The 15,066-nt window shown below is 41.7% G+C and overlaps 1 protein-coding gene and 1 non-coding gene across 2 annotated transcripts in view; both read left to right on the top strand.

The window, feature by feature from the left end:
* Positions 1-13,833, top strand: part of CTSO (cathepsin O) — a 28,942-nt gene extending 15,109 nt beyond the window's left edge. The window contains exons 6-9 of the mRNA XM_027567348.1: positions 2,960-3,081; positions 8,065-8,228; positions 9,010-9,102; positions 11,882-13,833. Coding sequence (XP_027423149.1) covers positions 2,960-3,081; positions 8,065-8,228; positions 9,010-9,102; positions 11,882-11,916 — 414 coding nt within the window. The 3' untranslated portion in view covers positions 11,917-13,833. The remainder of the gene's footprint in view (positions 1-2,959; positions 3,082-8,064; positions 8,229-9,009; positions 9,103-11,881) is intronic.
* LOC113875195 lies at positions 11,418-11,521 on the top strand. The gene has a single exon (XR_003506195.1). It is a non-coding gene; the product is annotated as a U6 spliceosomal RNA (small nuclear RNA).
* Positions 13,834-15,066: the final 1,233 nt, after the last annotated feature.

Below are 15,066 nucleotides of genomic sequence, written 5' to 3'. Positions count from 1 at the left end.
TTGAACTTCCAGTGTCCACAACTGTGTGAAAATAAATGTCAGTTATTTAAGCCCTCCACCCCAAAAAATAAGAATTGCTTCTGTGTAGGTCAGCCATCGCAGAAGGCAGTGGCACCCCACTCCAGTACTCTTGCCTGGAAAATCCCATGGATGGAGGAGCCTGGTGCTGCAGTCCCTGAGGTCGCTAAGAGTTGGACACGACTGAGCAACTTCACTTTCACTTTTCACTTTCATGCATTGGAGAAGGAAATGGCAACCCACTCCAGTGTTCTTGCCTGGAGAATCCCAGGGACACAGGAGCCTGGTGGGCTTCCGTCGATGGGGTTGCACAGAGTCCGACACGACTAAAGCAACTTAGCAGCAGCAGCAGCAGAAACCAAAGTGTGAAAAATCTTACCTGCCATCTGTATTCAGAAAAATATTTATGTTTATTCCCTAATATTACTTGGTAATTGCTTTTTTTGCAGATGACCCATCTTTTTTTAAAGATGACAGCGTATGATTATTCATTTCCATAGAACTTCTGAATGGGAAAGACTAGGGATCTCTTCAAGAAAATCAGAGATACCAAAGGAATATTTCATGCAAAGATGAGCTCGATAAAGGACAGAAATGGTATGGACCTAATAGAAGCAGAAGATATTAAGAAGAGATGGCAAGCATACACAGAAGAACTGTACAAAAAAGATCTTCACGACCCAGATAATCACGATGGTGTGATCACTGACCTAGAGCCAGACATCCTGGAATGTGAAGTCAAGTGGGCCTTAGAAAGCATCACTATGAACAAAGCTAGTGGAGGTGATGAAATTCCAGTTGAACTCTTTCACATCCTGAAAGATGATGCTGTGAAAGTGTTGCACTCAATATGCCAGCAAATTTGGAAAACTCAGCAGTGGCCACAGGACTGGAAAAGGTCAGTTTTCATTCCAATCCCAAAGAAACGCAATGCCAAAGAATGCTCAAACTACCGCACAATTGCACTCATCTCACACGCTAGTAAAGTAATGCTTAAAATTCTCCAAGCCAGGCTCCAGCAATACATGAGCCGTGAGCTTCCTGATGTTCAAATGGTTTTAGAAAAGGCAGAGGAACCAGAGATCAAATTGTCAACATCCGCTGGATCATAGAAAAAGCAAGAGAGTTCCAGAAAAACATGTATTTCTGCTTTATTGACTATGCCAAAGCCTTTGACTGTGTGGATCACAATTAACTGTGGAAAATTCTGAAAGAGATGGGAATACCAGACCACCTGATCTGCCTCTTGAGAAACCTGTATACAGGTCAGGAAGCAACAGTTAGAACTGGACATGGAACAACAGACTGGTTCCAAATAGGAAAAGGAGTTCTTCAAGGCTGTATACTGTCACCCTGCTTATTTAACTTATATGCAGAGTACATCATGAGAAACGCTGGACTGGAAGAAACACAAGCTGGAATCAAGATTGCGGGGACAAATATCAGTCACCTCAGATATGCAGATGACACCACCCTTATGGCAGAAAGTGAAGAGGAACTAAAAAGCCTCTTGATGAAAGTGAAAGTGGAGAGTGAAAAAGTTGGCTGAAAGCTCAACATTCAGAAAACAAAGATCATGGCATCCGGTCCCATCACTTCATGGGAAATAGATGGGGAAACAGTAGAAACAGTGTCAGACTTTATTTTTCTGGGCTCCAAAATCACTACAGATGATGACTGCAGCCATGAAATTAAAAGATGCTTCCTCCTTGGAAGGAAAGTTATGACCAACCTAGATAGCATATTGAAAAGCAGAGACATTACTTTACCAACAAAGGTTCGTCTAGTCAAGGCTATGGTTTTTCCTGTGGTCATTTATGGATGTGAGAGTTGGACTGTGAAGAAGGCTGTGCGCCGAAGAATTGATGCTTTTGAACTGTGGTGTTGGAGAAGACTCTTGAAAGTCCCTTGGACTGCAAGGAGATCCAACCAGTCCATTCTGAAGGAGATCAGCCCTGAGATTTCTTTGGAAGGAATGATGCTAAAGCTGAAACTCCAGTACTTTGGCCACCTCATGCAAAGAGTTGACTCATTGGAAAAGCCTCTGATGCTGGGAGGGATTGGGGGCAGGAGGAGAAGGGGACGACAGAGGACGAGATGGCTGGATGGCATCACTGACTCAATGGACATGAGTCTGAGTGAACTCCGGGAGTTGGTGATGGACAGGGAGGCCTGGCATGCTGCGATTCATGGGATCACAAAGAGTCGGACATGACTGAGTGACTGATCTGATCTGATCTGATCTGAATGCCCAGGTTAAAAGGGAATTAGAGGTCAGCTGGTTGGGGGCCTCTGTGTAGATGCAGAACTGAGCCCTGGGAGGTGAGACCCTGTTGCAAGTCAGTAGCTGAGATGGGCAGCACCCTGGTTCTCTCCCCACCTCCCACCTCCCCCAGCACACACCCTCTGACACTGTCCTGGTCCAGCATCAGTGGTGTGAAGCCCGCGATGAAGGTGCTGCTGTGTACTGTGAAAAGCTGTCAAACAGAGTTCCCAAAGTTGAGCATCCCTCTCTTCTTTGTTTGCTGTGTGTGGAGTCACTGCCAGATGAATGGCACAGAGAGTGGATGGAAGGATGCTTGTGAGCATAATGCATGACCTCAAAGGCTTGATAACCCGGAGCCAGAGCTGCAGAAGGAAGATGTTTATGCTCTTGAACCTTCAGGAGAAAGATGACCAGACTTTATTATCAAATCAGTGGAAGTTCCAGGAACAGGAGATATAGAGAAAACAGGAGCAAAAGACAAAGACAAACAGAATTTAATTACCTAGGCTGTCAATAAAAAACACTTAAAGTTTTAACCTCAGATTTTCATAACTCAAAGAATACCCAATAATGACCTGTGACCAAGTGGAATCTTAGACTCTTTGTAGTAAGTTCTGTTTGATCTTTGACACAATCATGTGACATAGATTACGTTGGATGATTATTTTCTTTCAGCTGCAAGTCAAGCTGGTGAGAGATTCGGAATACCCATTTCAAGCCCAGAATGGCCTCTGCCGTTACTTTTCCGACTCACATTCTGGATCTTCAATCAAAGGTTATTCTGCGTATGACTTCAGGTAAATGTCTCCTTCTCTTGTGGTTTTCTCTATGTTTCTTAAGTTATTATCTATTGACTACTTGGAATTAATAAGTTGCTTGGCAGCTTTACTGCATAGTTTTAATTGTTTTAAAATACACTTGATTTCCTGGTGGCTCAGATAAAGAATCTGCATGCAAAACAGGAGACCAGGGTTCCACCTCTGGGTCGGGAAGATGCCCTGGAAAAGGGAATGGCCACCCACTCCAGTATTCTTGCCTAGAGAATTCCATGGACAGAGGAGTTTGGTGGGCTGCAGTCCATAGGGTCACACAGAGTCAGACACAACTGAACGACTAACACTTTTATTAGAAAGATGCATTGGCAGTCACCATGGAGGTCTATGGATGTTGTTTCTTAAATATTATCCACTTTTTTTCCATGTCTCTACCAACAGAAATAATGCAATTAAATCAACACATTTAAATTCATTTTAAGGTATAATTGATACTTAGCACCTCCTACCAAGTTTCAGTGTCACAATTACCCTTAGCACATTTCAGTCTTACTCTTGAATTAATAATAATAATAAAAACTTGCTTTCTGTAGAGTCTGAAGCTAATGTCAAGCAGTCTTACTTACCAAGAAGTTTTTTTGAACCCCCTCTCTCTTCCCTACATTGTTCAAGTCATCGACTGTAAGAAAAATATAAAATGAAGTTTTCCTATTAGAGGCAAGTGGACAGAGTATATAACGAGGCAGATGACAAGCTCATCCTGCAGGCGTGATGGGATGCGGGGGTGGGTGAGGAAGGGACTTGTGTGGGAATGGGAAGGGCGTGATGACTTGGGGTGGGTTCAGGGGAAGCAATCATTTAAAAATGCTTTAAAAACACATGGCACTCAAAGCCAGCTAAAGAACTATTATGACCATTTCATTTAGTGCAAAAGAGGTGCTCAGGGATGAGAAACAGAGCCATCCAACTCCTTGCTTATTTTTTAGAAGTATAAAGGAAGCTTTCCACAGGGTTTTGAAACAGAGAAAGCAAAAAAAAAAAAAAAAATTAAATTTGGCTAAGGTAACAGACTTGTCTACTACTTACTGAATATAAAAGCATCTCTGGGTCTAGATGGCATGTCCCCATGGAATCGGAAAGAAATCAGGAGTGACTCTGGATCCTTGAACAAAGTGGAACCCACACCAGCAGCCATGTGTCTGAGGACGAGCTGACCGTCCCCTCAGTTCCTGGCTGCCAGAGCAGCTGTCACCTGACAGCTCAGTCCCCAAGGGCAGGATGCACAGAATCGTGATAAACGGGCAGGGCCCCTGAGCACAGTGGTCCCCACCTCCCTTGAGGGTGAAGACCACATACTTTCTAAATGAGCAAGTGAGCCCCTATGTTGCCAGCTCCTGGAGAGTCTAAGGTGAGCGTGTGCACAGGAACCTCCTGAGGTTCACAGTGTGATCAGAGAGAACTCAAGGCCTCCCTTGTCACAAGGAGCAGATTAAGAAAGTTAGGAAGAAATAAAAGAATAATGGGCATCAGTCTACTTTAGAGAGAGAGACAAAGCGAAGGTGACTGCAAGATTCATCTGTCCTTGGATCAGAAGGCAGAGGCTGCTGTGAAAACCCAGCCCCCATCGCACAGAATATTAAACTCTAAGAACAGGGCACCAAGCTAACCACATTAGACTCTCTCTGCAAGAATACCTTCCTTTGATTTATTCATTCATTCAGATATTTACTGAACCCTGTTTCAGGTTCTGGGGATTTGGCAGTGAACACAGTGGACGAAAGCTCTGCCCTCTGAACTATATTTTAGTGATAGAGACAAGCAGTAAACCAAAGAAATAAAAATATGAATGGTCTGCTAGATGAAATAGCTTTAAAGAGAACTAAACAGCCATGAGGTGAAGAGAAAACAACAGGGGCAGGGGGTTGCAGTCTCAGGAAGGAGTTCCTGGAGGATGTAACATTTAGTGAAGACTTAACCCTGCAGGTACCTGGGGAAACACAGCTCCTGGCAGAAGGGATCGTATGTGCAAAGGCCCTGTGGCAGACCCAGGTCTGGCATAGCTGAAGAGCAGTGAGGAAGCCACTGTGACTGTCCTGTCCTGTCGTGTTGTGTCATGTCGTGGAGAGACACACTAGACTGTAGGGGGTGAGGTGACAGAGGTCGTCAGGGGATGATCTTGGGGCGGTGTTGGAAGAATGATCTTAGACATCTTAGATGGGATAGAGAATAAAGCCGCATAGGGCATATTGAGGGATATTTGTGAGGGTAAGAGAGGAGAATGTCAGGGAGGACTCTAGGATTTTTACCCTGAAAGACTGAAAGAATGGCATTGCTAGGCAGGAAGTTGGAAAGTCTGAGACAGAAGCAGAGAACAGCAGGTCCACGTAAGACAGATGCACAGAAAGTAATCCCAGGAAGCTGGGAGGACTAGGGTGTGAAGCAGAACTGGAGAGCCGAGTATCCTCAGGAAACAAGTTAGTCCTGGGGTCACCTGGCCCTCAGTCCTACCGGGACCTCCACAGATGGGCAGAATATGCATGTCAAAAATGATGCCCCCCGCCCCGTGTTGGTGTACATCATCTCCCAGGAGTTTCCCCTGACTTCTATTTTTATCATCATGCTCTCTTAGTTTTTTAGTATGCCCAGACAACACGAGCCCAGATCATAGCTATCAGCCAAAAAGTTCACAAAATTGTCTGCTAACTCGGAAAATACATACTTACATATAAATCCTTCTGAATCCAAAAAGCATAATCTAGCCTTAAAGCAGAATGATCATTCACACACAGGCTGCATCCTGCATTTTTGCTCATCAGACCTCAGGAAAAACATTTCAGAAGCCAAACTAGAATATTGACATGACTAAATAAATAAAAAGGGAAAGAACCTATCACGTATAACCATGGACAGAAAAACTAGGATGCCATAGGGAAGATGAAGTGTAAATCCATGTGCTCATCAAGGGTCTGTAACAGGTAAGACTCACCCTAATCAGCAAATCTTTATGACAGTAACATTTAGGAGAATTCTTAAAGACTGCAGGATTTGTCTCTTACTGATCTATGAAAGTAATCGTAAGCTCATGGAATAAGGTTTGATAATATGATAGTAGTTCCATATTGGGCTAAAATGGAAATAAAGATATTTTTTGGAATATATTGTAACTTGTTTCTGGCCCACACCTTTCTGAAAAATGAAGGACAACAGTTCTGGGGCTAAATGGAGCCTTTCCCTGGAGCCTTTCCCTGCTGGTCTAGACCACAGATGCCCTCCTATTTCCTGTTTTCCAGCAACTATGAAATCTTTTTCCTGGTCCTCCCTCAAGCAGAGATCATAACTAAACTGTTTCCATGACCCCATAGTGTTCACCACCTTCTGCAATTCCCTCAAACTTCTCTCTTTCATCCTTCTCCTTCCCTCACACCATCTCTGTAAAATGATCTTTGATTTTACTGGAATAATTTACTGGATAGCTTTTGTTATCTCTAAAAGGTAGAGGCAGTTGTCTTCTGGTTAATATGGAGATTATTGTGTTTGTCACAGTTGCATTAGAAAACATTCCGCAAATTTAAATAAAATAGACATTATACACTAAAACCTGTGCTGAAGAAAACTAGTTTATTAGATAACTTAGAAACAAGGGAAGGACACAATGCTGATTATAAACCTGGGGTATAATTTGTGGGTTAGGCAGGCTATGAAATCTATGCCTATAATTGTATCTTTATGTTGATTCTGAAGGTGGGTGCGGTGGCTGTGGCATGAAACTGGAATTTGAACCAACTCTGTGGAACCTCAAAGCCCATACCCTATCATGTTCTCCTCCAGAATTTTATAATTTTGACTCTAATGAAAACCAATTATTTTTACAGCAGCAAAAATTAGAAATGCCTGCTTGTAAATCTCCAAAAACATTGTCTCCTTAACAGATAATGTGAGTGATTGTTTAGAATGAATTTGTGGTTTCTATTTCAGCAAATCCCATTGGTAGGCACTCATATTTTTCCCTCATCTTTGGACGCAATATCCCCTTGATAGAAACTGGTCTCCAGCTGGCAGGATGAGGGCTTATCTACTCTTTCTAGCCACTAATCCACCATGCTTTGCTACAGCAATAAACTATCAAACGCTATCTTAATGGGCCGAAATAGCAGTAACTTGGTTTCAGTGTCCTGCACCCACAAAGCTGACCTTTAAAAATACAATTAATGGTTTAATTATGTACTTTTAAGATTGATGAAGGCTGCATGTTATATAACATCAGACTTTATCAATTCGGGTCCAGGTGGGAAAGCAGAACTGCGTGCCCTGCTGTCTTCCCAGTCTGGCCCTAGTTCTCCTGGCATCTTAACATCCCTCCTGCCCTATAACTACACTCCCCGCCCCCCAACATTTTTGGGTAACTCTTTTCTGTAGTTTTCTTTATTTGATATTCACTAACCTAGGCTGTCTGTTCTCTTGATTTTTACTTGGTGTGGCAGAGGTGATGAGATATCACCACATCCAGGCTTTCCACTCTCCTTATTAAGAGAATCCATATATTTTAGCATGGTACTTTGTCAACCAGCTATAAAATTTAATTTCCCATCTTCCTTAAAACTAACCTTGGCTGTAGGACTGACATCTAGCCAATGAGACCCATGCAGATGTGTGCAGAATGTGTGATCACTTCTGGGATCTCGACAGGGACGTCGCACCTCCCCTTTCTACTTCTTACTGTCTGAAATATGAGTGAAATGGCTGGCACTCTAGCAGCCTTCTTGGATCGGGAAGTGATCTTGGGAACAGAAGCCTCATATAAGAAGAACCCAGATCCTGGTATTCTGGAGCCCCATAGCGCTCCTGGACTGCTAGTCTTCCAGGCTTCTTACAGCCTCCATTGTTTAGAACTTGATAATTGCCACCAAACCTACTCCTTGCCATATACAGATGAAATACATCACTTTTGTAAAATATTTTTACCTTGGAAACTAAACTTCTTAACCAAAATTTTTTTTCTTTTGATAGTGGCCAAGAAGACAAAATGGCAGAAGCACTTCTGGCCTTGGGACCTCTGATAGTGGTGGTGGATGCCATGAGCTGGCAAGACTACCTGGGAGGCATTATACAGCATCACTGCTCCAGTGGAGAAGCAAATCACGCCGTCCTTGTAACGGGCTTTGATAAAACGGGTGAGTGCTGGTGAGACGTGACTGATTGCTCTGCAGCTTCAACTCCAACTTGACACGTGACTCCATCCTTTAAAATGCTGAACCTTGGTCCTCTTACATCTAAGTTCTCACGAGCTTTACAACTTTGCCCTAAACTTCCAGGTATACATGCCCTGCAGATCCCCTGGTCAATTTTTGGTAGATGCCATGTTAAAATGACACTAAATTCTTGATCTAAATATTGGACATTCTCCATCTGCAGTGTTTAGGATAATTCCTGGGAAAAGAGAAGTGCTTATTACTTCATCATACTAATCTAACAGTTCTTTTCCTTTCTTTTTTTCAAATTGCTTGGAAATGTGTATATATGTGTGTTTTCATTTTATGCAGTAAATGTAACAAGCAAAATGAATTCAAACCCCTTTTCCATTGATTGCAGTGTGACACTCGTACAGCCCAGTTTACTTGGCTAGTTTGTTAGCATTTGGTTAGTTTTTGTTTGTTTATTTGTTTTCTTAAAACCACTCTACTTTTCAGGAAGTGTTCAGTCACGTCTGACTCTTTGACACCCCATGGACTATAGCCCACCAGGCTCCTCTGTGCATGAGATTTCCCAGGCAAGAATACTGGAGTGGGTTGCCATTTCCTTCTCCAGGGGATCTTCCTTATTCAGGGATCGAACCCACTTCTCCTACATTTCCTGCATTGGCAAGCAGCTTCTTTACTGCTGTGCCACCTGAGCTTTAAATGAACATTCTTTCACCACAGCTATGTTCTCCAGGGTCTGATTTATATTTTGTAGGAAGTATCCCATACTGGATTGTACGGAACTCCTGGGGAACTTCATGGGGCATCGATGGCTATGTCCGTGTGAAAATGGGAGGAAATATTTGTGGTGAGTCTTGAACTGATATTGAAAATTCCTGGCTCAATGTCAAGAAAGAGACTGAATAGATTAAAATTATAATGTGTGCATCCAGGGTTTTCAAACCACTGTTACAGTAATAATGGTCATCCTTCAACTAATTGATAAAAATAAAATAGTATTTTTTTAAACAAGACACTACTGCACATATTCATGTTTTTAAGAGGGACTGTAGTAAAAACTAATGTAATGAGCAGAACATTATAAGATATAGCAATAATTTACCAAAGTTAACTACTTCCAAAAACCCACTTAAGAAGCTGAACTTCTCCAAAAATTTCCAAATTTGCCTTTTATAACTATATGACTGTCCATTATTTAATGTATTATAATGCCTACCTTAGGATCATCAAGAATCACTTTTTCTTTGTATCAAACTGAGTGAAAATCTGAGCATTAGTGTTGTTTCAGATTTAATATACCTCTTGCCACCTATAAAATTCTAGCAAAAAATTCTGTTCCCTGAAATTGAGAGGCTTAAGAAAATACCAGACACACTCTTTTGTTGAATAATAACAATTTTGTTAAAGAACAACAAATTAAAGTAGCTATTTAAGTATTTTAAATGTATTCTAAAAATCTATATTCAAACCCTATTCTAAAACTTTTGATCTGGAAAATCAGCAAGTTTTCTGAATTGAGTTGATCCAAACTATATTATGTATGAGAGCAGTTATTTAATTTCTCATTAGTTCTAACAAATATACAACTTTTTAAAAGTTGTGGTATGCCCCAGGCTGTGGTATTTATGATAAAATGATGAGTCATTTTTAGATGTTTTTATAATTGATTTGGCATTGCTACTGAAGTGGTTCAAATATGAAACAGTGGTCTATTGCCCGTAGCTGGAGCACAGTTCTCTAGTTCAAAATGCAGTATTTCCACAAAGAAATTAGAGCAATGAAACAAATATGCTAATTTAAGCCAATCCTCTTGAATAGGACCAAATAGAGTTTTTAGCTGAGGAACAGTTTACTGAAGTTCTTACAATAAATTCTGAGTTTAAAAAAAAAGAGAGAGAGAGTTATGGAAAATTTTGAGAGCATATATATTTTTTGCTTCTTCTTTTATATATATATGTGTAGATACATATATGTATGTTACTTTGGCTGTGCTGGGTCTTCTATTCAGCCTGCGGGCTTTGTCTTGCTGTAGCACGGGGTGGCTTCTCCACTTGCAGAGCGCGGGCTCCAGAGCAGACTGGCTCAGTAGTTGAGACATGCATGCTCAGTTGCTCCACAGCCTATGGGATCTTGGCTCCCCAACCAGGGATTGAACCGAAACCCTCTGCATTGCAAGGGCATATTCTTAACCACTGGACCACCAGGGAAGTCCCTGAGAGCTTATATGTTGATTCAACCTAGTCACAACATCTCCATTGTTCCACTAACTGGTAACTGGAGTGTTGCAGCCCGAGCACCAGACCCCAGCCCACGCCTCTCCTTTCAGCATCCCTGAGGGGCTTTGCAGGTAGAAGGCTGATGTGGTTCCTGAACCCTTGCCACCTCCAGTTTATCTCTGACTGTGGAGTGCCGTGCCTGCATCAGGGCTGAGGGGTGGCTGCTGTTAAAGTTCTAGAAGGAGAGTTGCAGGAACATGATTCAAACACTGGTTCATCTTCACCTCAATCACGACTCTGTTCCCTGCCCCCACTTCTCCCAGCCCCCAGCTACAAAGGGTGGTTGGAATCATTTCTTTCTGTTCCCCAATTAAGTCTGCACACCCTGCCTGGTTAGTCATTATATCCTTTCCGAAAGTATTTCCTGAAAGTTAAATCCCTGATATGATCACATTACTCTCATGAACAACCACGAAGGCAGGTAGCAATTCTGTGGCCCCAAGAAATTTAGAGACACAGCTAATCACAGACAAATCCAGTCTTTAAATAGGATGTTTCATCGCTTCCACCATGGCATTGTGATCTGTGCTCTTTCATACTAAGGAAGCATAGCACACTTGTGAGTGATTGAAATTTTGTTAAAGTTCAAGTCTTAGAATTTAAAGGTTTTAAGTTATATTTAAAATAATCCTATAAATTATTGTATTGCCTCTAAAGTATATAGAGTGCATTCCATATTTCAGATACATTCATCTGTTCAGTTAATAAGTTGTTTTGAGTTTTTGTAATAGTTTCTTGAAATAAAAACATTAAGAATCTCTGCTGATATCTACTTTTGAGGTTGCCATGTTTATATGGACAGATAACTAGAACCAGTAAGCTGTTTTCTTGGTAGATATTAACTTTCTGAACCCAAATCAAAACTGTTTTAATATTTAAAAAACATGTAGTGTGAGCAGCACATTTACTAAAATTGGAACGATACAGAGAAAACTAGCATGGCCCCTGTGCAAGGATGACATGCGAATTAGTGGAGCGTTGCATATTTTTTAAATGGAGAGAGTGGCATGGAAAGATATACACTACCATATGTAAAATAGATAGTCAATGGGAATTTGCTGTATCATCAGGGAACTCAAACCGGGACTCTGTAAAAACCCAGAGCAGTGGGAGGTGGGAGGAATGGTCAAGAGGGAAGCGACATATGTAGACCTATACTGATTCATGTTGATGTGTGGAAGAAACCAGCACAATATTGTACAGCAATTATCCTTCAATTAAAAATAAATTTAAAAAATTAGTGATGAAGGGTTAAATCATAGTGGTGCATAATAAACTCATTCATGTTAGTTAAAAAACAACATGTAAAGAAAAAATAGAGTAGTACCAATGATTTCCTTTTTTTCTTAGGTATTGCAGATTCTGTTTCGGCTGTATTCGTGTAACATGTTTGCCAGATTGAGAGTCGAATACGAAACTGAAGGTTCATAATGAGATCTGACACTTCATTCTTGGCGTTTCATCATTATGCTTTTGCAACTTCCCACAAAGACAGGTTCTAGGACCTGGTCATGTTGAAACTAAGCTATGAAAATTCTCTTAGAGAGAGGTGAAGTGCCCACGCCAGAAGGAAGAAGACCAGCACGAAGGCCTGGGAGGCAGACTGGGAACAGTTTCCTCCTGGGAGGAAGGTCAGATTAGGAAGTGTTTTAGGTCTCTTCATTCTGAAGCAGCTATTATCTGGTTTTGTTTGATTGTTGTTTCTATTTGTTGTTTGTTTATTTTTAATGACATATTTCAAACAGGATTAAAGAGAGGATAAACAGTCCTTTTCCTTTCTGGGATACAGTCACCGGCCTCAGCTGCCCCTACACACAAGAACAGCCCAACTAGAACTGCGTGTGCCTGTCACATGGGTGTTCCCAGCCTCCCAGAGGGAATTTCATAAGAGTTGTGAAATGCCAGTTGCTTTACCCCCCAAAATGGTGCTCACCCCTTGACCTGTGCAGAGGTCATGTAGAAAGAACTGAAAAGACAATCACTTTTTAAGACAAACAATTGATTGAAACTAAGTAACCCATATGGCAACCATGTAATGGGAAAACCTCAAGTAGCCTTGCATGAGAGACAAATTGTTATTTGTGAATTTTCACTATCAGTAGGATTTCAGTGCATTTTTTTTTAATGTGGACCATTTTTAAAGTCTTCATTGAGTTTGTTACAATATTATTTCTGTTTTATGTTTTGGTTTTTTGGCCTCATGGCATGCAGAACCGTAGCTCTGGCACCAGGGGTCAAACCTGAAGCCCCTGCTTTGGGAACACCAAGTCTCAACCACAGGACCACCAGGGACGTCCCTCCAGCACATTTGATTTCCTCCTTGGTTCTCCCTGGATTGAGGAGCAGTGGGCCTGCCTATATTTTCTCACATTTTCTCTTACTCTCAACTGTGAAACTTTAAATCTTCCTCATGGTCTGGCTTCCCTGGCTAAAGAAGTCCCATTTTTTACCTTCTATTTCTATTTTATAACCATTCATTTGACTCCAGTTGTCTCTAAGGCTTTGTCCATGTCAGGACCTCACCTGTCTGCTCCTTTGTCGTGTGGAGGCACCACTCCTTTCAAAATTCAGTCTCAGTAATTTGAGACTGTATTAGCCAAAATGTGACTTCCCCAGCCCGTGGTTTTCCAGTTTTCTGCTTGTTTTTCGCAGACTCCTATCCTAGCTACTTTTCTGTGCATCCTTTGGGCTTTCAGCTCGTCCCTGGTTCTTGAGGTCATCTCCTCTCTTGCTAAGTCAGTGTGGCTGTGTGAGAACCTCAGAGCATGAAAGCTGCTCTTCTGACTGAATATAAGTACAATCGTATCATAGGAGTTAATACAGCTGCATCAAATACTACATATTTAAGCATTTCCTCTCTAAGATTCACGGTCACTTTCCAAGCTCAATAGAAGCAAATTGTAAAGGTAGCAACAACCACTGAAAACAATTGAGACATCCTCTTTTTTCTCTCATGGTTGGCCTTTATCAGTCTCCTTATTAGAAAAAGAAAATCCACAACAGGACACTATTTCTTTTCCTTACACCAGCCAGAAGCAATTTCAAATGAATATGTGTTGACTCAGGTTTAGAAATGCTTCAGAATGAAAATTGATATTTTATTTGATTAATATTGTAATGTACCAGAAAGGAATATGTCTTGATTGTCCTAGTTTGTGATGATGTACTAATTCTTGTAAAATGTAAATGATTTTCTGATACTCTTTTACAAATGATAGTTTTAATTACTGAATGATGCATTCTTTTCAGCTCTTGTGGATTTTTATAAAATTAATAATGAAACAACCTATATTTGACTCTGAGTTAAGAAGACTCTGTCCTTGTGTATGACTTACATTTTGTGAACACAGTGTTAATGTGTTTTATATTCACACAGGAGTTTCCTCAGCTCTGAATCCATATATTGATTTTTTAATTTTCTCTATAGACATGTTGGGCTTCCCAGATGGTGCTAGTGGTAAAGAACCCTCCTGTCAATGGAGGAGACATAAAGACATGGGTTCGATCCCTAGGTCAGGAAGATCCCCTGGAGGAGGCCATGGCAACCCACTCCACTATTCTTGCCTGGAGAATCCCATGTACAGAGGAGCCTGGTGGGCTACACTCCATGGGGTTGCAAAGAGTCAGCCATGACTGGAGTGATTTAGCATGCATGCACATAGACACCTTAACTGCAATGTCTGCAAACTATCTCCTGTCCCTCCTTCGAGAAAAAAAAAACACAAACAAAAAAACTCCCCACACCTCTTAGAGTCTCTGTTTTTGGTAACATCATGAGCATTATATATTGACCGAATCAATGAAATTGAGGGAAATCTTGAGTGTTCTACCAGTTCGGCTGTACCTGATCCATCACCTGATCACCTGCCACTTCTCCATCTTCTCTCTCCATCCTTCCCTCAGTGCATATTCTTCAGCATCTCTCACCCCCACTGCCCAGGAGTTGACCCACTAAGTCCGTGTCCTTTAATCCAAGGCTTCTCACGTGTGGTCCCCAGACCAGGAATCACCTGAGGATGGGAAACTGTTTCATCAGTCCCCCAGTTGTTTGTGGTGGACGGGATGCTAATCCATCTACTCTGTGTTCCTGGGTTGACAGTTCTAAAAGACACCACAATCATGTTATTTCACTACCACCACTATCCCCCACCTGCCCCCGTTTTAGCCTTTTAAGGGTCTCTTCATGCCTAAAAGATCACACATCAACTCTTTTAAAAGAGATTTCCCAAAGAAGCCACTTCCTGTTGATAGCTCACAGTAAATGGTGCTGCTGGATTCGTGGTCTCCGATGGAGAAGATTTAACTCTGGAACCAAAGACAGTCTCAGTCACTCAGAGCTTTGTGTAGATTTTGTGAGTCTGAGTGAACTCCGGGAGTTGGTGGTGGACAGGGAGGCCTGGCATGCTGCGATTCATGGGGTCGCCAAGAGTCGGACACAACTGAGTGACTGAACTGAACTGAACTGGGATAAAGAAAGCTTCCAGCAAGAGGCAGTGGAAGGGGGCAGGAGAGTACCTGCCTCACTGGTTTAAGCG

Source organism: Bos indicus x Bos taurus, chromosome 17 (assembly GCF_003369695.1).
Source record: "Bos indicus x Bos taurus breed Angus x Brahman F1 hybrid chromosome 17, Bos_hybrid_MaternalHap_v2.0, whole genome shotgun sequence".
NCBI classification, from domain to species: Eukaryota; Metazoa; Chordata; class Mammalia; order Artiodactyla; family Bovidae; genus Bos; species Bos indicus x Bos taurus.
Note: the sequence above shows the minus strand (reverse complement) of the source record. Positions and strands in the feature narration are given on the sequence as shown.